Source organism: Dama dama, chromosome 5 (genome assembly GCF_033118175.1).
Source record: "Dama dama isolate Ldn47 chromosome 5, ASM3311817v1, whole genome shotgun sequence".
Lineage (NCBI taxonomy): Eukaryota > Metazoa > Chordata > Mammalia > Artiodactyla > Cervidae > Dama > Dama dama.
This window is the reverse complement of record NC_083685.1, coordinates 89973948-89998630: the sequence shown is the minus strand read 5'-3', so window position 1 is coordinate 89998630 and position 24683 is coordinate 89973948. Positions and strand designations below refer to the sequence as shown.

The 24683-nt window shown below is 39.3% G+C and overlaps 1 protein-coding gene across 2 annotated transcripts in view; it reads right to left on the bottom strand.

The window, feature by feature from the left end:
• Window positions 1–331: 331 nt before the first annotated feature.
• NLK (nemo like kinase) overlaps window positions 332–24683 on the bottom strand; it is a 122834-nt gene continuing 98482 nt past the window's right edge. The window contains exons 6-12 of one of the 2 annotated variants that reach the window (XR_009692948.1): window positions 22622–22831; window positions 18924–19025; window positions 12654–12740; window positions 5013–5211; window positions 3996–4089; window positions 1980–2106; window positions 332–878 (exon numbers count right to left, since the gene is read on the bottom strand). Coding sequence is in view for 1 of the 2 variants with exons in the window: in XM_061142886.1 (XP_060998869.1) it covers window positions 2052–2106; window positions 3996–4089; window positions 5013–5211; window positions 12654–12740; window positions 18924–19025; window positions 22622–22831 (747 nt within the window). In the remaining variant the exon portion in view is untranslated. Of the gene's footprint in view, window positions 879–1672; window positions 2107–3995; window positions 4090–5012; window positions 5212–12653; window positions 12741–18923; window positions 19026–22621; window positions 22832–24683 lie in introns of those variants that run through there. The other variant, XM_061142886.1, reaches the window with a different exon arrangement.

Sequence of the window (24683 nt, the reverse complement as noted above, 5' to 3'; positions counted from 1 at the left end):
TAATGGACTCTACTGTATTGGAGTTTGATTTCACCTGAAAATAGGATTAAGAAAAGTTCGAAAACCACTGGGTTAGACAGACTCTAAGGTCTGGAAAGACATTCAAATTGTATACATTTAAATCACAGTATCTCTGAGTATGTTTTTGGCAATTTAAAGTCTCTGAGAAGGTTTAAAAAAAAAAACAAAAACCCACAACTAATTTCCTCAAAAATTGAAATGGAAATATAAATAGGTAATGTCTCAAAACTTTGCAAATGCAGGCTGCAGGCTGTACTGAAGAGAAAATAAAGGAATTGAAATAAAACGGCTGACACATCTTTTTCAAATGTCACATTTAATGTTTTCACCACTGTACTTCAAATCTACATTGTACAAAGTGACCAGTAAGTGTGCCACGGTAACTGACCAACCTCTGAGATTGTACCTTTCACACCAGTGTCTTCTTGGGCTCTTTTGATACTAAACACGTTTCTCATTCAAGTGAATTGAAATGCTTCAGTTGGGTTGATTCTCAGGAGCCTCGTAAAAAGAAAACAAAGATATTGCACCATCTTTGTTTAGTAATTCAATGTTTGTTTCTTTCACAGCAAATAATTACTTCATTGAAGTTAAAACTTCCAAACATAACTTATTAATAGTCTTCAAATTCAGCTCAGATCACTCAAGATGAAAATATTCTGCTAAATACAGATAACTTACAATAACTTTAACAGTTAATTGTCCATAACACACACCAAGGTTTTTTCCTAGACCAATTTTAAGACGATCCATTAGTATTCCTTGTACAGGTGAAAAACGATCTTCAATTTTCTTGTCTTTTTATTTTTAATATAAAAGTTGGAAGGGACATTCAAGTTTCAAGTCTCCACATTGAACTTAAAAAAAAAAAAATAGTCATCATCAGCATGTGGAGGTAAACAAGCCAAGTTGTATAACTCCAGGAGGTAGAGGCCTTCAATTTGTATTCATATATACATATGCACAGAAGAATTCAGTGTTCCAACAGAAAAAAAAATTTGTCAAAAAGTAATAAGTTATTTACTACTGTGACATTTCAAGACTCCCACAGCTTTGCCTAAGGACACAAACACATTTGACATAATTCCCTATGTGCCTTTTTTTGTGGCTTAAAATTTTTTTTTAAATTTGTTTTTATCTTTATTTATTTTTTTTACTGTCCAGTGCAGGAAAAGTCTCACAAAATTTCACAGACCTAAAATGTGCAAGCTAGTTCTCTCTCTATACAGCAATGTTGGGATTCTTTTGAAATTAGCCCAGAAATGAATTATTTACACACATGAAAGATGCATGCTTGGGGATTCTTTTATGTAAGAAAGAGCAGAAAAACTTCTAATAAAAATAGATTAAATATATATATATATATTTATACTGGGTAAGGAAAACAAAAGTTTAGTCTCTCCTAGTCACAAACTCATTCTCTCTACCCACAACATTGGATTTTAGACAGCACACATCACCGTCACGGCTCTAATGAGAAGCTAATTATAGGGCTTGATCATTAGGTGGCATGCCCCCCTCCCCCACCCCCCCAGGTGCAGCCACGATCAGCTCACGTGGCTCCATGATTGGTCGCAGGCAAGGTGTCTAGATTCTTTTGTTTTAGAAAACCCCAAATTTTCAGGAATGGCTCAAATATCAAAATGTATGACTGTCCTTTGTGTGTGTGTGTGAACAATCTCACTTCATATTTTTAAAAAAGAAAAAACAAAACAAACACAAAAACCCCAAACTCCCAAATTTGGTTCAATTCTCTTTTGTTCTGAGGTGAGCCATAACAGCTGCACTAAATTCATAAAACATGTGCAACTCTGGGTAAAATATTTTTTCTTCTAAAAGCACAACCACTTTACAAGATTAAAAGTCTAGTAACATTTCTAAATATTATTCCTATCATACAAGTAGTGGTTGTTAATTTAAAACTTCATTAGTAAAATTACAGTACAAGCATGATTAACCTCCAGAATTGCAAATCCCAGACTCCAGTGGAGAGCTACATAACATCTTCAGTAGTACATTATCTTCCACCGTCACTCCCACACCAGAGGAGATGGGGGCATCTCAGACGGCTGAGCAACAGTGGAACTGGAAGAGAACGGAGACACGGTGAGCTGGCTGTAAGCACCACAAAGGGCAATTCACTGCTGCCTGTTCCCCACTTCCTCTAAAAAAATAGGGTCAAGTCCATTCCTGGAGTTTTACTTCTTTTCACTTCTCTAACGGTGCATCTGTCCACCTCCAGAGGATACGGGGGTGAATAAATGAGTCTGTGTAAAGTGTTTTTCATGGTGCCTACTTCATAATATGAATGGAAGCTATTATAAGTAATAATGCCTATAATCAATTGGGAAAATAACATTAAAGGATACAGAATTATCCATTTAAAAGTAGCTTCTCAGAATAAGGTTATTTTAAGTGGGGACCTATTTTGAATGAGCCTCATAAGCATTCTTTTATCAAGTTTTAATTGATAATCATTTAGCACTTGTTATCCACAGATCTGTTTTGTCGTTATTTCACAGGTCTCTCTAATGTTGCCAACTAAGATTATAGACTCAAGGAGGCTGGTGTCACTCTGCTTCCTTGGGGCCCAGGATAATGAATAACTTGCACCTGAAAGGCATTAAAACACCTGATTGACTGGGTCACTGACTCTTAGGGAAAAATTTAAAACAGTAATTTAAAACCATAGAGATGTAAAAATGCAACTTCATTCCTTCTTTCTACAGAAGCATACATGGAAGGAATGAAAGATGACTTAAAAAATTCTTGACCTTGGTTCAGTAAATTCGATCCCCTTCAACACTATATCCAGGCCACTTAAAAGGAGGAAGTGTGAGCGGAAGGGAAAGAAAAGCGAGGAGGTGCGGAAGAAGGAGTGGGAGAAGGGCAAGAAGAGCGTGGCCTCTCAGATCAAAGCCCCCTACACGCTGCTCTGTGATACCCCGGCCAGACCAGTGCACCTTTTTCCTTTGCCACCCGGCCTGATGTGAGCCTTTGTCAACAGAGGGCGCTAGAGGGGCGCTGCAAGGCCGCAGCATTAGGAAGCGGCTTTCCTCCAGGTTCCGGTGTGCCTTTTCTTTTTTTGGAGGGGCTTTGGTCTACCCAAACTTTCTCTGCTCCCAGCAGGCTCTCTGACGCACCAGCTCAGCCCACCCCTTTTGAGAGTTTCTTCACCACCCTCAATGCTGTGTTCCTGTGGCAGCTAGCTGCTCTCCAAAGAGGTCCAAATCTTATTAGCCTGGGGTGGAGGGGTTTCCTCTGAGTTCTGTTTCTTTCTGTTCACTCTCCCTTGGTCCAGAGGGAGTGCTTGCTTTTCTGCATTTGCTACTTCGGACTCCTCAGCATCCTCTTCCATGCCTTTGAGTGATTAGCCATCTTTTCCTAGTTAATGCTTGTTATTAAATTTTCCCTGTCGTATGACTAGGTGGGTTTCTTTCTCCTGGTGGACCATGACTGATACAAGGAGTCAGGGAAAAGAAATGAAGGAGGAAAGGACAAACACAGAATGAGGCTTGCTAGGTTCTAGAGGAGGATTATAGCTCTTGAGCCAATCAGACTGTTGGCTTCTCTTCTAAATAGGATATATCAGCAGTCCACCTATAACATATGCTTTTCTTGCTTGCAGTTATCATTAAGGTGGTGGGGATGGCAGTGGGAACCGAGGTGACCACGTCCAACTCCAGCACAGTGGCTGCTGCAGAAGGAAGATCCCCACACACTTGATCAGGCAGCATAATGGTCATCTGGGGAAAAACTGCCAAGGCAACCACAGTGAGCTGAAGCAAGAGTGGAAACACATGTTCACATTTTACATGTGCTTTTGACTAAAGCCAAAACTCATAATAGGAACTTTCTGTTGGACCTTTTATTCATGTTATCTAATCTAAATAAAACAAGAAATATGCTGAATAACAAACTCACAGTGGCATCTTTTTAATTCTAATAAGGAAGTTAGAGTTACATATAGTTACCTAATAAAGCTCTTAAAAGCAGCAGACTGAGGGTTGATGCAGAGAGGCACTCTGTTTCCTTTCTGCTGTTCCAAAATGAACTGGTGAATGATTTCTGTGGAGAAAACAAACATCATACAACCCATGCCAATGTGCAGGCCTGGGAGCAGTGGATTCTTGGGTTAACTCTAGTCAGCATCTGAATGGCGTTTCCTAGTGGTTTAGTTAAATCAAACACACACGTCCTATCTCAGGCAGAATTCAGTGGAACTTTCCTGAAACCAAGACGACAGGTGCTGATAAATGCAGGCCAACCCCCTCAAAGTGGCATTACAGGGGCTGGAAATCCCACCCGTGGGAGGTGTAAAATAGTGTATAAATTTGAGAGTGCCTCTACTGGGTTGGCATTATAAATGAACTCTTCTAAACTGCTGGTTAACTATTGCTTTTTTGAAAATCACTTAAAAAACTTCAGTTGGTATTTAGGTACATAGTTTCAGGCTGGTCACTTTGGGGACAATTCTTTTCTAAAATGTCCTACAGCAGACACTTAAAACCACTCAGAATTTTGGATGTCATTAACCTCCACCCCAACAGGAGATCGCGTCAGGAAATTTTATGACTAGACTATCAGAAATCCCCTTCTTGTCATCATCTAAGGAATGATTCCCTCAGTGGCTGTTTATTCTTTTTAAAGCTTTGCATGTTATATAAAAAAGTCCAATATGTCTCATTCCATGCAATCACACTGAGTGAATACATATTAAATATATTGAGTCACAGTAAGTCAGCTTTAAAAACAAGAACAATATGTTCATTCCTCTGCCAGACCTTCCCTTGGATATAAAATCAATGTTTTTATAACACACATAGCTTTCTTGGCTTATATACTCTGGACAAATGGCTATATGCAAGTTTTTAAAAATAAACATACAAAGGAGCTTTGATCATCATCCAGACCTCAGTTTTCCACAGTCACATAACAGAAAATGTTGTTATAGTCATCCCACCTGGCGGAAGGCCAAAAAACACACTCACCTTTAACCTGTCGAACAGAACTGAGGTTCTTCTCAAAAGTGTCATCGAATTTGGGGTTGGTGACGGGCTCAAAGTCACTGGTATAAACTCTTCCAGTAGATGTGGAAAAGCAACATTTACACATACACGTGTGATATCGTAGTCGCCCTTCATCTAGGTAGGGGTGGGCTAAGGCATCCTTAGCGGATATTCTTTTGGACTGAAATCAAATTGAGAGACCAGCACATCAACACTACAGATAAACAGAACTGTCCATACAGGGTCTTTCATGAGCCACAGTGGCTGCTTTACACAACTTACACTTAATTTACGGTACATCCTGCATAGAGGGGTGACTGCAGATGGTTGAGGGTTAAGAGGATAATTGAATTTACAGGCAGGTAATATAGCAGTAGAGGGAGTTTTTGACGTAAGACAAGAAGCTACTGTTATAAACCACCACACGCAACCAGAAAGCACTTAGAAATGACTTTCTGCTAAAATCCTGAAAAGTTTCCTACCTTGAAATAGATGTGTGCAGGGTCAAAAATGATAAATATCATGACATTTAAATATGCAATGCTTTGGAAGGGGTACATTTACATTTTAAGTAACAGTTGTATTTTCTAAATATGTTTCAGCACTTAGAAGAGATGTGATCATGGTGGCAATTTTACAAAGCTGCTTGAAACTTTATCCTCCTGGGTACCAAATCAACTTGAGCAAAAGCCTGACTGAAAGCTGCTGGGGTTAGGCAGCAGCTAATAGCCTGCATGCCATGTTTTGATACCCATCCCAGTGTGAATATCAGCAGCCTGGGGTTTTCTGGCACTTCAGATCAGAATACTGAGTGTACCAGTTTCCAGTTACATACACCATAAACTTTCAAACTCACTTCTCCATGAAAAAAGAATAAAGCTGTCCCTTCTTGTAGCTCAGTGGATATGTCAGTACTACTGAGAGAAAGTGGATTTTAAAGGATTTAAGGATGACTCAGTAGTAGAGAGTAGAACACAAACTGACCCTTTGCCCTGCTTCCAGTCTGCCAGCACTTCATATGACACAACTAAGAAAGAGAAAACCATTTGCATTCAAACCCGAAATAACTGGATCCTCCAACTGATTCTGGTCCCTCAAATAATAGAACGTTAAATATTCCCCTAAACCTGGATTCCCTAGAAAAACACATTATCTCTGAGTTTTTGCTATGCTATATTAAAAAGGCACGTCATGACCTTTTGGGATATGCTAACAAGAGAAATCAGCTGTTGATCTACCAAGAAGAGTTGAATGTAAATCTTACAACCTGGTCTTGTTCCTTTTGCTGCTTGTTGTGTTTTGTTATTTGGTGACATAGCCTTTCTGAAGTCTGACACTAACATGCTTAGCAACTAAACCTTTTCTTTTTTCCTAAATGAGTCCAACTATTCCCAGAGGCTCTTCCGCTGGGATCAAGGTCTACTGTCAGAACCAAAAAATACAGGACAGGACAACTTGCCTGGGTCTGGACCCCTCTGAGTCCACAGCATCTCCAGCCAGTCTCAGGTGCGGGGTTGAGAGCTCTTTGGCTTTTGCCCATTATCTGGTTACTGGCCAAGTCTATTTCTGTTTCTGACTGAGCATGGCTGATTGTGTCCAAGCTGGTGGCAGCAGTGATTAAATCTGGGTTTTATCATACAACCTTGCAGTCATTTCTGTCAGGGGCAGATGTCAGAAACTGGGTCCCTGTCAGCTGTGCACCGGCAGATGGAATCTGGTCTCACTGTTAGTCTTTGTCTGGGGCTTCTGGTATTTCCTGGGATTTCAGATGCACACCTGAAGAGATTCTGGTGTTCCCTAACTACGGATGGCATGCTCTGTGTCTGTCTGTCCTGTGCACTAGTACCAGGTCCGCTGACGTGTCTCACCTTACAAAAGAAAAGCCTTTGAGCAAAGAGTAAATCAAACCCTAGGATACAATGATCAATTTTCATTTCTCTAAACAAATTAAAGTCTCTTTGGGACTTCTGAAACACAGTTAAAGAAAGGAGACTGTCACTTTGTAAGGGTATGAACACTGAAAAACTATCCTGTAAAACTGAAGTGAAAAAAAAAAAAAAATCACAGAATTTCTCAGATTTAATAGTGATGTTCGTTTGAAGTATCTGATGTTGCACAATTATGTCCTCTATGTCTTAATTACATCTTGTTTCTTGATCAACGTTTGTAATAGGTATGGATACTTGTTTTTATGCAATTCTGTTGCTTTATCAAAATTGGCTCTTCTAAGTTTTGAATAAGAGTGATACAATTTTCCATTTTACAAATATAAATGGATGTACTTTGTATACTTCTGAGAGGAGTTAATACATCATATTATGAGATCTCTTAAAATCAAATGGAGCCAACTCCTATTGCAAGTGGCTTTTAGAAACAATAACAACATGTTAAAGGCTATAAAAAGAAATGGAAAGATACAAAAACATTATTCTTCCTTAAGAATGAAGTATTTTGGCTCTTTAGAAATTTTTTCTTGCTCAAGTTGTAACTCAAAAATTAAAAAAGCATTAATTGTGAGTTAAAATAATACTATTACTTAATTACTAGACCACAAAGTAAGGAAAATATTTCTCATAAACAACTTAAAAGTTTTCATAATTGTATACAAGATGACTCTTTGGACAAATCAGTATGAGTTAATAGTTAATAAAAATTTAAATACACCCACCTGTTTTCTTTCTGATTTTACTGTCATGTACAAATAATGCTAATACAATATTCTGGTTTCTATAAGTTTTAGGATTTTCCCCTCATAAAAAGCCTAATCATTTTGAATTTTTTTCCTACTGGAAAAATTATGTGTTCAACTAAATTAGATAAATGATAATAGGTAATGTGTTTCTAAAATGAAATTTGTCTTTTGTATGCTAAAAATTCTAAAGACTTAATGAGTTAACTTAAAATTTAAACTCCTAATTCTTAGTTAACATTAAGACCTTACTAATATTGAGTTAATATGTGGTCTTTGGATATATGGGCAACATAATTTTAATATACCTAGGCTCTTAATTAATATATTATTTAGCAGCCATCAACAAACAGTTAAAAAAAAAGATGGCAAATACCTTTGGGTTAAAGTACATATGTGTTTAAAAAGCATAAAGGAATGTGTGATGAAGGAAAGATGTGTGTGTTAGAAAACAGATATGCTTTTGTTCATCAAGAGAAAAAAGTGAATAACTGTCTAAATTCCTAATAATTATTGTTGTACTTTTAAAATATTGCTTACAACTGTTTATTGTCTTTAGACAAATTAAGGTCTCTGGAGATTTGTTCAATGTCTTCACTATTTTGAGGTAATAGTTAATTACATCTTTAGAGTTATTTATTGTACTCCATCCTTTTCAGTACTGTCGGTATTATTATAATAAAAGAACCAGTGCCCTTTCATCTTATCATCCCCTGGTTGTTTCTGCTTTTTCCTTGTATTTGCCTAAAGGCTCCTGCTACAAGATAAAGATCAGGAATAGAGTCTTCCATATGAACCGTCACAAGGATCTCCGTAAAGAAATGTTATCAGGCACTCCTGACTATTGTCTTTGGGGTACAAACTCATGGGTACAGCTGATTATCATCACCACAGTTAGCCACGAGGAGCAGACACAAGGTAATAGACTGCTTAACCCAAGACCAACAAAGTAAGAATCAACTACTTCAGACTAAATGGATTAAATAAACTTATTTAATTATGGTTAATGTTCTATTTTAATGGCTTTTTAAAAAAAATCTTCTTTCTTTCTAATGTATCACTACCTCTCAAATTTAACAGGACAAAATCAGAATGAAACATTCTTTAAGCTAGATACAGAACTCTCATAACTACAAAGAAAAGAATCCTTAATAAATCAATCATAAACTAAATTCAGTAAGACCCTGTCCTCCTTACTAGATAAATCAAACCTCCTTTTTGTAGATAAATCTAATTTGTAACTATGACCACACCACAAGTTTCATTAAGAGTGACAATCAAAAAAAAAAAAAAAGAGTGACAATCCCACTGTTGAAGAATAAGGACTACATTTCACATGCAGAACTGATATCTGAAAGGCCTCTGGGGAGATGAGCGTGGCATCCACTCTGTGGCTTAGGAAATTGGGCCCTAGAGCTGTAAAGACTACGAGCTCTCAGCAGGTCATAGTCATTAATAAACGTGAGATCTCAGAGAAAGAGGATACCTTACAGCTACAAGAACTGCAGGTAAAACCTGGGACAGGTGAATTACATGGTTCCTCATTCCTCATCTAAGTAGAACTAATAAAGAGAGTAACATATGCTTGACACATAAAAGTAAATTTAACCTCAGGGCCTTTAGAAAATCCTCTATGGGCGGACAGAAATTACCTCTGAAACCTGAAATTCATGTGCCTCTAGTTTTGTTAACCATACAAACGGTCTTTATGTATTAATCAAAGTCTCCTGTGAAAGCTATACAGATAAACTTGCCAAATAAAATATCAAACTAATGACACTAAATCACCAGCTCACTCAGCAAGTTATGTGGCTGAAACTGTCCTTAATGGCATGAACTTGACCACAAGGAGGGGCTATGCCAAAGAACGGCCACTTTGTCTTGCTTCCTGATCACTAAGAACCTCACATACCAAAGGAAACAAACAAAAGGAAAACACCAAACAAAAAATCCACTTTGTACCACAAGATGTGACAGAAATAACTTGATCATTCTGATTGGTTCTTGTTCAGCCACTCAGTTGTGCCTGACTCTTTGCAACCACATGGACTGCAGCATGCCAGGCTTCCCTGTCCTTCACCATCTCCCAGAGTTTGCTCAAATTAATGCCCATTGAATTGGTGATGCTATCCAACCATCTCATCCTCTGTTGTCCCCAACTCCTCCTGCCTTCAATCTTTCCCAGCATCAGGGTCTTTTCCAATGAGTCAGTTGGATATGACTGCATATCCAACTTTGCATCAGGTGGCCAAAGTATTGAGTTTCAGCATCAGTCCTTCAATAATTATTCAGGACTGATTTCCTTTAGGATTGACTGGTTGGATCTCCTTGTAGTCCAAGGGACCCTCAAGAGTCTTCTCCAACACCACGGATCAAAGGTATCAGTTCTTTGGTGCTCAGCCTTCTTTATGGACCAACTCTCACATCCATACATGACTACTGGAAAAACGATAGCTTTGACTAGACAGACCTTTGTTGGCAAAATGATGTCTCTGCTTTTTAGTACACTGTCCACGTTTGTTGTAGCTTTCCTTCCAAGGAGCAAGCATCTGTTAATTTCATGGCTCCCGTCACCACCTGAGCCCAAGAAAATAAAAGTCTTTTACTGTTTCCATTGTTTCCCCATGTATTTGCCATGAAGTGATGGGACCAGATGCCATGATCTTTGTTTTTTGAATGTTGAGTTTTAAGGCAGCTTTTTCACTCTCCTCCTTTTACCTTCATCAAGAGGCTCTTTTAGTTCCTCTTCACTTTCTGCTGTAAGGGTCATGTTATCTGCGTATCTGAGGCTGTTAATATTTCTCCCAGCAATCTTGATTCCAGCTTGTGCTTCATCCCGTCCAGCATTTTGCATGATATACTCTGCATATAAGTTAAATAAGCAGGGTGACAATATACAACCTTCCCAATTCCCAATTTGGAATCAGTCTGCTGTTCCATGTCCAGTTCTAACTGTTGCTTCTTGACCTGCATACAGGTTTCTCAGGAGGCAGTAAGGTGGTCTGGTATTCCTATTGTTTGAAGAATTCTCCAGTTTGTTGTGATCCACACAGTCAAAGGCTTTAGCATAGTCAGTGAAGCAAAGTAGATGTTCTTTTGAATTCTCATGCTTTTCTATGATCCAACAGATGCTGGCAACTTGATCTCTGGTTCCTCTGCCTTTTCTAAATCCAGCTTGAACATCTGGAAGTTCTCAGTTCACATACTGTTGAAGCCTGGCTTGGAGGATTTTGAGCATGACCTTGCTAGCATTCTGGTCCCCCAAATAAAAGAATCCTGTTTCTTACAGATCTGGACACACTCTAACAAATCATTTTTATCCCTAATCTTTGTTCTAACCTTTGTGGATTTAATAATTAGTGAGAAAGTTGCTGTTTTCTCACTGTGAAAAAACCAGTGTAAACCTAATTGGTAATTTTTGGGTATTTTTTCCCTTTTAATATGTTATGTTTTGTATTTGGTGACTTCCATGTACTCTTGGCAAGTAAAATTTTTCTTTTCTAAATGCTTCCATTTAAAAAAATCTTCTTTGACAATAGTTATTGGCACAGATGTGATAAATACCCTTCAGATGAATGAATAAATGAAGAAATGAACTTTGCCTCAGAGAAGTCAAGTCTAAAAATGGCATTTAGAAAAGCCACCATTTGAAATGCTATGATAAACCTAGACAGCATATTAAAAAGCAGACAAAGATCTGTCTAGTCAAAGCTATGGTTTTTCCAGTAGTCATGTATGGACATGAAAGTTGGACCATAAAGAAAGCTGAGCGCCAAAGAATTGATGCTTTTGTTTTTTTCCCCAATTATTTTTATTAGTTGGAGGCTAATCACTTTACAATATTGTAGTGGTTTCTGCCATACGTTGACATGAATCAGCCATGGATTTACATGTGTTCCCCATCCTGAACCCCCCTCCCACCTCCCTCCCCATCCCATCCCTCTGGGTCATCCCAGTGCACCAGCCCCGAGCACTTCTCTCATGCATCCAACCTGGACTGGCGACCTGTTTCATACTTGATAGTATACATGTTTTGATGCTGTTCTCTCAGATCATCCCACCCTCGCCTTCTCCCGTGGAGTCCTAAAGTCTGTTCTATACATCTGTGTCTTTTTTTCTGTCTTGCATATAGGGTTATCGTTACCATCTTTCTAAATTCCATATATATATGTGTTAGTATACTGTATTGGTGTTTATCTTTCTGGCTTACTTCACTCTGTGAATTGATGCTTTTGAACTGTGGTGTTGGAAAAGACTCTTGAGAGTCCCCTGGGCTGCAAGCAGATCCAACCAGTCCATCCTAAAGGAAATCAGCTGTGAATACTCACTGGAAGGACTGATGCTGAAGCTGAAGCTGAAGCTCCAATACGTTGGCCTCTTGACGCAAAGAACTGACAAACTGGAAAAGACCCTGATGCTGGGAAAGATTGAAGGCAGGAGGAGAAGGGGATGACAGAGGATAAGATGACTGGATGGCATCACCTACTCAAAGGACATGAGTTTGAGCAAGCTCCGGGAGTTGGTGAAGGACAGGGAAGCCTGGCATGCTGTCCATGGGGTCGCAAAGAACTGGACACAACTGAGCGACTGAACTGAAAACCTAGAGTAAACACTTCCTTATGCAATACAATGGGCAGATTTTTTTTCAAATAATGCTAGAAACTTTTCCCCTAATTTAGACTGGTGTCAAACTCCTTTTACAAATATTGAGATAAATAAGGATGATGCCCTTCCTTCTCTCTCTTCACCTAGTATTATGTGTTACTACTCGAACTTCTTTGTGATGGGGGAGCATGATAAACTTCAGCCCTCAGTTACATGAGTTATCTTTTAAAAAGTCATTATTTACATTGCCCATCTACTCAAAGCCAGGATGTTTTTCCTAGAACACGTTTTTAATTCATTAAAATAATATAAAAACAAACACTACTTACTGGATCAAAGACCAACATCCTACAAAGGAGATGAACAGCTTCATGTGTAGCCTGGCTAGACAGGGTATAAAGCACAGGAAGAGATGGCTGCAAAAAAATAATTCAAATAAGTAAGTAAGTCTTTGTGTAAGTAGATGTGGGATACAGCCGATGTATGACAAGGTACGTACCCAGCTCTAAAGGTGTGCGCAGAGAAATCTCAACTCAAAGGAGGTGAGTATTCCCCTCATTAACCAGTCTTCACAAGCAACAATTGACTTTCAGTGCATAATTTATATTGCATGATTACCCATTGAAGGTCAGAGCACAAAAGAGCCTATGAAAACTGAAAGGTAATCCTGCAAATATGAAACCCCTAATTAACCTTATATTATACACGCTTTGGCAAGGGAAGACCAAACATGCCGAGGGATGGGAGAAAAGATTTACAACCTTGGCCACTTGCAAGCAAACTGTGCAAATAAGCATGTGAACGATGTCTTATGTCAACGTTACCATAAAGTTGCTAAAACGCTGAAGGAGCTTTAGGATACTCAGGAGATTGCAGAGTCTTCTAAGAAAGTATGACACTGCTTTTGCAGGTTCCAGCCGTACTGCCTTTAGCACTGATTACTCACTCAATAATTGTCTTTTGTATTAATCAGGGGCAGGCATATCCACACACCTGTATCTAACCCTTTTGCACTGAGGCAGGGAGATGATTCTAATGAGCCTAGAAGCCACAGAGCTTATAAAGCAGTTATTTTGCTGCTTGGCAGATGAATGGTGTCACTGCTCTGTCTCTCACTCAAGTGACACTGAAAGGTCCCCTTGTATCTTGATCACAGCCTTAGATTTCTGCTATGATAACTACTAGCATCAAGTATTCTATGTATCTGCCTCCTTCCAACAGTTAAGTTGTATAGGAAAATCCAACAAGAACAAGACACTTCAGAATCATCAGGGGGTAATTATTCACCTTACAAACGTTTTCTTTAGGATCACGAGTTAACAGGAGATAAAAGGAAATGGGAGTTCTACTTCACTAACTAGATCAACACGTCTGAATCTCAGTTCCCTAAAATGAGGAGGCTGGACTAAACAATCTCTGAAGTTTAGTTCTAACTGTACAATACTTGATAGGATCACTACAGATAAAGGGGACTATGCTCACAGAACTCATAGAAAGTTGGCATTCAGATATGTGTAGACCAGTTCACTACTCCTTGGTGCATTTACCAAGGAGTAAATATCTAAGTCTATGGCAGCTCTAAAATTATTTGTATTAGTCAAGATGAGTGGGGGTTGTGCAGAGTGTGGGAAAGAGGTTTTAACTTATGATTTAACTTACACATATTTTCTCTAAGAATTTTTTTATTGTGTAAAATGAAGTAATTTGATGTTCTTGAAAGATTCTGATTCTTGGTTTAACTGAATAGTTGTCCTCTTTTTCACTGACTTGTGTAGTTTGGCAGCCAAATTCCAGCCAGTTTCTACTGACCAAAATGTCTCCCCATAAGCATTTCTTTCCCTTCCATTCTCACAGTGAATCTACCCCTCATTCCACTTTTGTGGTGGAGGCAGGTTATAGCTTAAGGAAGGGAATACTAATACTAATACTGGAATAAGTACTAGAAGATGTGGCTTCAAATTCTAACTCTGCCATCACTAGACTCAGGTAAGTGACTTGCTTTAGCTCTCATCCATTAGACTACACCAGTACAGACCTGCCTACCTACCAACATCGCTGCTAATCCTGACATCCACAAAGTGCGAGGTCCTGGGCTAGATGCTGAGACAACAAAGATGATTAACACCTCTCTGGTTAAGAAAAACATAAGAACAAGCAGTTCCAGAGGTCACTGATTAGAGGATCTAAGACAAATTAGAAGGCAAAATTTATGACCAGAGGACAAATGGATATGGGATGGAGAATTTGTGAAAATCAAGAGTGGATGTTTAAGGCTACCTGAAATATTACAAATTCACCCTCCCCCCAATATTCTTCTTTATAGAAGTACACTCCAACAAATACACTAAAAATAATCCTAAGTTTCATTTCAGCCTTAACAGTCATTTGATATACTTTCTCCTTTTCTGTGTTTTTATATGCATGTTAAAAAGAGGCCCAGAGAAAAAGAAGAGTCAGTTCAGCCATGCCAGTACTTCTCCCAAACGATAACTATCAATAACTTAGCATTGGCTCCACAGGAAAGATGCAATACTACAAATGCTGCATTTCTTTCTTTTTTTGCTGCACGCTGTGGAGCCAATGCTAAGTTTATATTTCTCATCATGTGCAACAGAATCAATTTGAATAAGGGAAAAAATAAGTTTAGCTGCTGCTGTTCAGTTGCTTCAGTCATGTCCGACTCTTTGCAACCCCATGGAGCGTAGCCCGACAGGCTCCTCTGTCCATGGGATTCTCCAGGCAAGAATACTGGAGTGGGTTGCCATGTCCTGCGCTAGAGGATCTTCTCGACCTGCATCTCCTGCATTGTGGTGGACTCTTTACTGCTGAACCATGAGGAAGCCCAGAATGCTTAGAAACATGCCTTAAACATCTTTGGAAAAAAGTTTCTGCCAATTCCCCCAATACTCACACACATTACTTTTCTCCCTCTAAAATATATGGGTCCATTTTATACGGGTCCATTTTCTGTTGTTCAAGTCTGTAAGTCACTCAGGCCATGTAGGAGTGAGCGGGTGCCATGCTGAGTCACGAGGACAGGAAGGTTTATGAAGAATGCTCCAGTGATGACTGAGTAATTGCCAGTAAATGAAGCAAGGATGAGCCTCTGGCTTGAGTGAGAGGCCCTAGGTGATAGATGCCACAGTTATCAAGAGACTTCCGAGTGTGGTCACCACAGCAGAGTCAGCCAGGCTGTGCAAGGCCTGCTGGAGACTCCTGACAGTCTTTACCTGGCAGCAGAGAAGCCGCGCTCAGTCGGCAGCGTGAACTGAGCTGCACCGTGCACAGTGCACTATGGTGAGCACTTTGGGGTTATACAAAAGAAACCCCCATCTGAAAAATAAGAAGTTTGAGCTGCGTGAACTCTCGAGAGTACTCTCATTCTCTTAACTGGAAGATAAAGTCCCTGACAGGAGCTAGAACTATTTTCGCCTCAGTGAAAATATTTTACTTATTTCTGACACAATTAGCTGGGAACGATCTGAGGAAAAACGAAGCTCTAAACCTTATGAGATGAACAAAGGGACTAAGGGCTGGTAGGAGACTTCTCAATCCTATCAACACGGCAGAGGCTCAACAAGTATCTGCCTTAATAGACTCCTGGGCCATGGCAGCTAAGATTCCCTTCATCCGAGATCCCGAGTTGTAGTTCAGTTCAGTTCAGTTGCATCCGACTCTTTGTGACACCATGGACTGCAGCACACCAGGCTACCCTGTCCATCACCAACTCCTGGAGCCTACTCAAACTCATGTCAAGAGTTGTAGAAAAGAGACAATGCATAGAAAATACCAGTGTTTTTGTCTGCTCATTATTTCCTGACCTTAAGGGACCCAACTCCTTTTCTCACTCTCAGATCAAGTGATTCAACTGGGGCTTGACTTCAGTCTCCCAACTGCAAAGATGGGCAGAGGGCTTGGCCAATCAAATGATGTATTCTCCTGAGCACCACCACTGCTTCTAGGATGATGTACATAGTTAAAACAGGTTGGGAACAGTCAATGGGTCAATGGTGGCTAACCTAACACACCCTCCCAATCCTTTTATCCCTTATCTACCCTTAATAACTGGGATAGAAAAGACACTTTTTTTTTTTTTTAAAGCCTTTCTTGCCTTCTGGGAGGCCACATGCCATACAGTTCTGGACAGTAACACATAAGCAGAGGTTTGCTAGGCAGGCTTCTGGGAAAACGTTTGCTTTCCTGAGAAAAGGAAGAGATACTGCTAGTGCTTCCTCTTTGCTCCGTTTTCTTGCTTTGAATATGGATATGATTTGTGGACAAGCTAGCGTCATTTTGTGACTATGAGGCAATAGGCAAGAGAGTATGAAGTCACATGCTAAAGGTGAAAAAAGAAAGAAAAAAACTAGATCCTCGATGACACAATTGAGCTGCAATGCCATCACCAGACTGCCTACCTCTGGGACTTTTTGATATGAGGAAAAAATAAACTTCTATTTCTTTAAATCATTATAAGCAAGGTTTTTGGGATTTCCCTAAAACTCAGATGGTAAGGAATCTGCCTGCAGTGCAGAAGACTCAGGTTCAATCCCTGGGTCAGGAAGATTCCCTGGAGAAGAAAATGGCAACCCACTCCAGTATTCTTGCCTGGAGAATTCCATAGACAGAGGAGCCTAGCAGGTTACAGTCTATGGGGTCGCAAAGAGTTGGACATGACTAAGCGACTAACACACAAGCAAGGTTTTCTATTCCTCATGACCAAGTACATTCCTAACAGAATCAGAGACCCTCCAAATATTTTTATTAATCTATCTGGGAAAGCTCTTTCCTGAAGGATTGATATGCTAATAGAATGTAGGCCTAGATTACTGGCTCCATTTTGGCCAACTCAAGGGGGAAAGCCTGTCTGAAAATGAAGCCAAAATACAGGAAAACAGAACAGAAGAGAGGCAGATTCCTGGTATAGAAATATCATTTGACTACTTGAATCCAGCAGAGCCCAAGTCAGTGGTAGCTCAAGACTTTTCAGTTATATGAGCCCTAAGTTACATATCCTTTTTGACTTCAGTCAGCTTTAACTGAGTTTCAGTGGAAAGAATCCTGACTGATAAACCACCTGGAAGGATGTATATTAATAACCAACATAAGTATATTAATTTGAGGCAGTAATCTGTGACTTTAAGAAGATAGCCAATGAGGTTTTCCTTCTGTATATGTGTATTTTTAAAAAAATCCCAACAAACAATAGTATATATTTCTGTTTGTACAAATATATGTAAAGGCATAGAAAAATGTCTGGAAAGATATTCTCAAATTAATCCAGAGGAGACTAGGATGATGTAGGGGAGCTGAGAATGACTAACTCTGTACAATTTTTACTTTACGTGTACCCATATTTACTTGCAAATATACAAACAAAATTTTTAAAAAATCTGCTTTGAAGGTGTATATGCCAGGTATTGATAAACCAATTTAATACCCCTGATACTGGCCAGTAAATTGAACATAACAGATCTTCTTACACCTTTCTTTTAATACAGAACCTTCCTCTAGGTTGAGACTGTGCTCTTCTAAGGGAGTCAGCGCCCCCATCATTTCAGAAAGATGTAACCAGCAGGGGCCTATTTAAAACACCAGGACCTACATCTCTAGTAGTAAATCTACAATGACTAGCTCGGGCTAGTTTTAGAAGATAACACGTTTTACCCACTGCCTTTTTTGCCTGTGAAAATGGAAGCTCCAGATTCACACCAGAATCATAGACAGGGAACGCTAAAGTAAAGGCAACGCCTTGATCAAATGTCCGGCAGGTAATCTGAAGCCTGCCAAACTCCATCTGTCACTTGGTCTATCAGTTACGTCAACCAGATCTTCTAATGATCAATCAGATCATCTCAATGCCCATTATAAAAGAAAGCAAGGCAAAGCCTAGGGAAGAGTTGCTGAGGCTCCCTGGTCAGGCCTTCTCCCCTCTGTCTCGGTTTGTTGTTCCTAGGAAAAGTATTCCCCTTACTCACTCTTCACATCATTAAGCTGTTTTGTTCAAAGACGATTAGGAAAGTGCTTCTAAAAAATGCTGTTAAATCAACAGGGTGGAAATAATAACCATCTCATCTTTCTCAGCAGTCACTTGGCTGGTTGCAAGTAATATTGATCAGTGCAAATCTGGCAATCTCTCTTCATACTTCTTTTCTAACAACATTCACATCTGATTCTGTGTTAGTGGCAAGAGTGCAATAGAAACAGCTTCACATTCCTGGCTGGAATAAGAGATACCGGATATTTCGGCTCAGTATGTGAGAAACAACAGCTTGATACACATATACCAGGTTATGATACTGAGGTCAAGGCTCCACCCCTGGTAACTTGTCCCCAACATGGCAAAAACCAGGAGACCAAAGCCAGAGGTCATTTACTAGCAAAGGTGCTACAAAAATACTTTCTCCTGCAGCACTGGGAATTACTATATCCTATTGGGTTTGACAAATATTTTAACATTTTACCTATGGCCATGACATAAAAAAATTAATAAAACCTACATGTAATGTTTTTGTTTAAACATTCTCATCTTGTTATTCTGTGGGAGGGAAACTGCCCAAACAGGTGGTGACCAAATACAGGACCCCTCTGTCTCCTCTCACCTGTTTATGAGGACCCCTGAGTATGTGTGCCTTAGCGCCTTCACAAGCCGTCCTCATTGCTTCCAGTGATGGTGTGCCCAAGAGATCTGTGATCAAATCCAACTACGAACAAACAGGAAATACAGATGGTTAGTAAGCTCATGGAAACAACCTTTCATTACTCTTATGTCATAGCCTGAGAGATGAGGACCAAACATGGAGGGGAGCAGAAAACTTAGGAAAGTTCCAGATTAACTGGTAGGAGCCTCTATTTTCACTTTCTGGACTATTAAAAAAAAAACAAAAAAACAGAAAAATGTTCGGTTGGGATCTATATGATAGAAATAAAGAGAACAGTTTTGGCCACCATGGCATTCCAAGGTGACAGTAATTTATGAGTCTGTATGTGCCTGCTGTGTGTCTTCACACCACACATAATCTTTTACATTGGTGAAAAACTGTGGTGCCCAGAAAACTGTGACACTGTGTAAGGCCACATCTAGTTAGCTGGGCACAATAAAAGAGACCAAAAAAATGGTCTTCTCACAAACAAGCCCTTGTAGATAGCAAAGTGCCTTAACAATTTTCTGTAAGCGCTATGATTATTCTAACCCAATTAACAATGACATCTCATTCTAATTCTTCCAGAATGGAAAATTCTTACATAGAGAAAACTTCTTCTTCTAGTTCTGGGATTTCCAAATATAAAGCACTATTTCCTGCACTTAACTAAACCATGGGGTGGCCCTCAGTATCACTGCCCTCCAGGATAATGGAGTTTCTCAAGTGGCTTGTTTTGCATAGAATTAAACATCTCTGTGCAAAAGCTTTCCGGGAAAAGTGACTTGGCAATACTTTTGGACCTTTAAAAACACAAAAGGAAATGAGCAGTTCATGAAAACAACTGGAAATATTGAGAAAGTTGTCTAAAATGGGTCAGATCCAGGCCTCCCTGAGGGCTCAGTGGTAAAGAATCCGCCTGCTTACGCGTGAGACACAGGTTTTATCCCTGATTCGGGAAGATCCTACATGCCTTGAAACACCTAAGTTTGTGTGCCACAACTGTTGAGTCTGTGCTCTAGAGCCTGGGCTCTGCAACAAGAGAAGCCACTGCAAAGAGAAGCCCTTGCTCGCCACAACTAGAAAAAAAGCCCATGCAGCAATGAAGACCCAGCACAGCCAAAAATAAATTATTAAAATGGCTCAGATCTATGGATAAGAAACATTTTAATGAAGTCTGCTGATACTACAGCACATAGGACATTTATTTCTCAAAGAGAAAATGCTACAGCAAATATCTATTAATACTTCCATTTGTAAGTTAGACTCTGTTTTAGATCTTGATTTCTCACTCCAAAATACAATGCTGACTGATAGATGTGAGTTCTCCTTTAGTGGCTACATCAGACTGAAAAACTCAAGACCTACGTTATTTCTCTAGAAAATGAGATATTTGAACCCCGTTCTGGTTGCTTCACATTTCCCTTTGTACATTCTTTTCAGCACTGGGTCTTCGTTGCTGTGCACAGGTTTTCTCCAGCTGTGGAGAGTGGGGGCTACGCCCTAGTCATGGTGCTCAGGCTTCTCTTGTTGCAGAGCACAGGCTCCAGGTGCATGGGCTTCAGTAGTTGTAGCTCTTGGGTTCTAGACTGTGGGCTCGGTAGCTGTGGCGCATGAGTTCTGTTGCTCCGAGGCATGTGGAATCTTCCTGGATCAGTGATCAAACCCGTGTCTCCTGCATTAGCAGGTGGATTCTTACCCTCCGTACCACCAGGGAAGTCCCTACTTAAGCTCTTCTGTATGGCAGCTTATGTCCATATGTGACATGTCATCTTATAGGTAAGGCTGTTAAACTCTACTTTCTAAAGAAATTGAGTAATAAAGTGGATATTATCAACAGTACCCAACATTAGATTTATATATGATAATTTTTAAATCACCAAGATCAATTTTAAAAGATGTAGACTTAAACAAAAATGACTGGATGTATAGCAGGGAAATAAATTTAAATGTTGATCAGAGCATATACAGTTTCTAATGTATCAGTTAACAATTCTTGGTAGATAGAGCATAAAGGAGATGGTTTCATTTTTTGTCACGTGCATGAATTATTTACAAAGATACACAGTAGGTAGGGTCATCTTTTCAAACGTGATCAGTCAAATCTTAACACTTTCTTGCTCAAAAACAGACAGCTTTCCATCACACTTTGGACAGAATAAAATCCAAAGTCCTTATCAGGTCGCCAAGGTCAGGCAGGCTCTTTTTCTGTGACCTCATCTCCTACACACTCTTCCTTAATCATGCCATCACTCCAGCACACCCACACTTGTTCCTGCCTCAGAGAGTTCTATTATGCTGGTTGTCCCTTTTGTCCCAGGTGTGCTCCTGGTGCTGCCTCCATCCAGGCACCTTCTGGCTGTCCCTTTGCCTGGAATATTTGTTCCTGGTATCTTGCTCCCTCATTTCACTGCAGTCTCTCCTCAAATGTTACTCCCTTAGATGGTTTTTTAGCACTGCTCTGGCTCCATCATCACTCTCTATCCCTAACTTGGTTTAATTCTTTTTGGTAGTATTTATCATTACTTGGGATTATATTTATTTTCTTTAAAAAGATATTTGTTTGAACACATCAGGTCTTAGTTTGTATCATCCAGGATCTTTCACTGCGGTGCACAGGCTCTCTAATTGTGGCTCATGAGCTCAGCAGTTGTGGCTCGCAGGCTTACATGCTCTGAGGCATGTGGATCCCAGTTCCCCAGCCAGGGATCAAATCCACGTCCCTTGCACCGGAAGTGCAGAGCCTTACCACTGGACCATCAGGGAAGCCCACCAACTTATTTATTTTCTGTCTCACATGAAAGTTTCAGAAAGCTTTATTTTCAGCTGTATCCCTCATACCCCGGCACACTGCCACCACCACCATCTTAATTGCTAACATTTACTGAGTGCTTACCAGACTCCAGGCCTTAGTTTTGGCTCTATTACTTCATTTATTCTGCACAACAATCCTCAGAACAGTTTAACTTGCCCAGGATTTGACTGACAGCAAATGGCAGAGTAGGATTTGAATCCACCAACTGGATTGTACAGCCTGACTCACCATTGTTACATTCTTCTCATGCAAACAAGATTGTTAAAATTTTTACGAATAAAAAATACTTAAGAATTAGACCAAAGAAAATGTGGGCAGTAACGAATTAGTTTATAAAGGCAGACAGTTAAAGTATCACAAATGGTTTCCAACATTTTAATCAGCTTCTGATATTCTCTGCCATATTTAAATAATTTAGTCCAATATAGGTTGGAAAGGGTTCTAAATGTTCGTATTTAAAGTAGTCAACACTCAAATTTATATTCTAAGCACAAAGTGTAAGTACATTAAGTCACCAAATACATTTTCGAGTCAGATCCATTCAGTTAGAAAGAACAGAGGCTCTCAAACCACTGAAGATTACACCTGTGCAAACTGTTACAGCGGAGTCTGCTTGCCATGCATCAGTGCATGTAATAAAGTCAACATTCCCTCTTAATAGGCTCGTAAGCTGCAAAATCAATCTCTCTGTAATCTTCATAACTTTCTGAATTTTAAGTGAACTTGAATTTGCTAAAAGCAATTTAGACAGTACAATGAATAAGCCCAAGATGTGTGCAAGATGGTTTTTCCTTTAAATCTGTAATAGAACTGAAAGTTCCTAAAGCTTAAAGTGAAATCATACCTGCTGAATGGGACTCTGTGCCTGAAACAGTATTCTTCGTCCTAGTAGTTCTGCAAAGATACATCCGACAGACCAGATGTCAATAGCATTGCTGTAATGACGGCTGCCCATCAGGATTTCTGGAGCCCGATAATACTGAGTAACAACTTCCTGAGTCATGTGACGGGATTCATCTAATTCTTCCACTCTGGCCAATCCAAAATCACAAATCTAAACAGAATAGATTATCAAAATGTTGTCAAATAGACACATATATTTACAAGTGGAATAGTAGAACAAAATAATAATAGACTAAAATCTTGATAGACCTCTGAACTTTGCAAAGTTTTCAGTGATACAGGTGGAGTACATTTGTGTCAGTATATAATTTGATATTATTTGGATGAGAGGGAAGAAAGTCTCAAACTTCCATATTTCTATACAGAATTATTGTAAAGACAAGCTTTTCACTTTTCATTTGTTTTTAATTGGTAACTAATGAAACAAACAAAAAGCAATTGAATGTATACTTTTCGGTTCAATGAAGAAACCAAGCTAATTTATTTTCAAGGCTGCTTATGGAGGAAGATAGTATAAGGACAAAAAAAGACCTCCTGAGCTAACTATGTTCACTATCTTTTTGTTTGTTTTTAGCCACAGTGCATGGTTTGTGGGATCTTTGCTTCCTGATCAGAGATGAACCCCAGGCCTTGGCAATGAAGCCATCAAGTCCCAGCCACTTAGACCACCAGGGAATTCCCATATGTTCACTATCTTTATGGAATATACACAGTAAAATTTCTTCAAAGCTATGGGTTTCAACCAGAGTCCTGCTGAATCCTGAGGTACTTCAGGAGTTCCATGAACATTTTACCTAAATTTCACATGAATCTATAAATATTTTAAATACTAATTCACATTCCAATGTGTGAATATGTCAAAAAGTAGCACACTGTAGAATACCAATGCTAACAGGTCCCTTCATTTCTTCATGCCATAAATGTTCAATTAATTGAATGTCTATTATATTTTAGGCAATATGCTAGAACTTGGGAGACATAATGGTAAATGAGAAAGACTGGTTGATTTACCTACAAACCTAGGAATAAGTCTTTTCTTGCTCTTTCTGTTTATTTTATGTCATTAATTTATGTATCTTTGGCTGCGCTGCGTCTTTGTTGCAGCACACAGGCTTTTTTTCCTCTAGTTGCGGAGAGTGGGGGTTACTCTCGGTTGGAGCGTGCAGGCTTCTCACTGCAGTGGCCTCTCTTGCTGCCGAGCACAGGCTCTAGTTATGGCACATGGGCTTGGTTCCCCTGCAGCACGTGGTATCTTAGTTCCAGGCCCAGGGATCGAAGCCATGCCTGCGTTGGCAGGCAGATTCTTAACCACTGGACCACCAGGGAAGTCTTCCCTTTCTGTTTAAGTGAAAAGTTTTTGGAGGCTGCAAGGTGAGCTGTTAGTAAACGGCAGCAGTGCCACCACCAGCAAATTCTGCTTATTTTCAGGAATTGAGATTTTCTTGATACTGGGCAACCAAAACAGAAACTGGGAGCACTGAGGATGAGATAAGAGAGGAATGACCATCTAAGCTCCAGTGTTCTCATTGATTAAGTCTGAGTCAATATTATTAATATAACTGACAAAATAATACTTATCTGCCTTCTAAGTTGAGGTCCTACCATAATATTTTATTTGAAAAAAGGGTCTCATAGCTTAAAAAAGCATTGGAAAACTACTGTTTTAAAGAAAACATATTTTAGCCCTAATTTTTGGCAATCTTCTCTTTTTATCTTGAATCTACTATGTCTAGTCACATCAAATGAATGCATGTCTGTATGTGGGGACAAATCAGTATGAAACCAACATCTTTAAAAGTTAAAATGAAAGTACATTTTCAGACCACACAGAAAAACTATACCAAAAAGGAAAACAGGCATATGTTGTTTATCAAATCCTCCCAAAGACCAGTGTTCAAAGAACACATAATATTTTAAAAACTCTATTACTTGACCAAAAATTTTTAGGCTATCTTTTAAAACAAACAAAAAAACCCACTAAAAATCCACTTTATTTCTCTGGT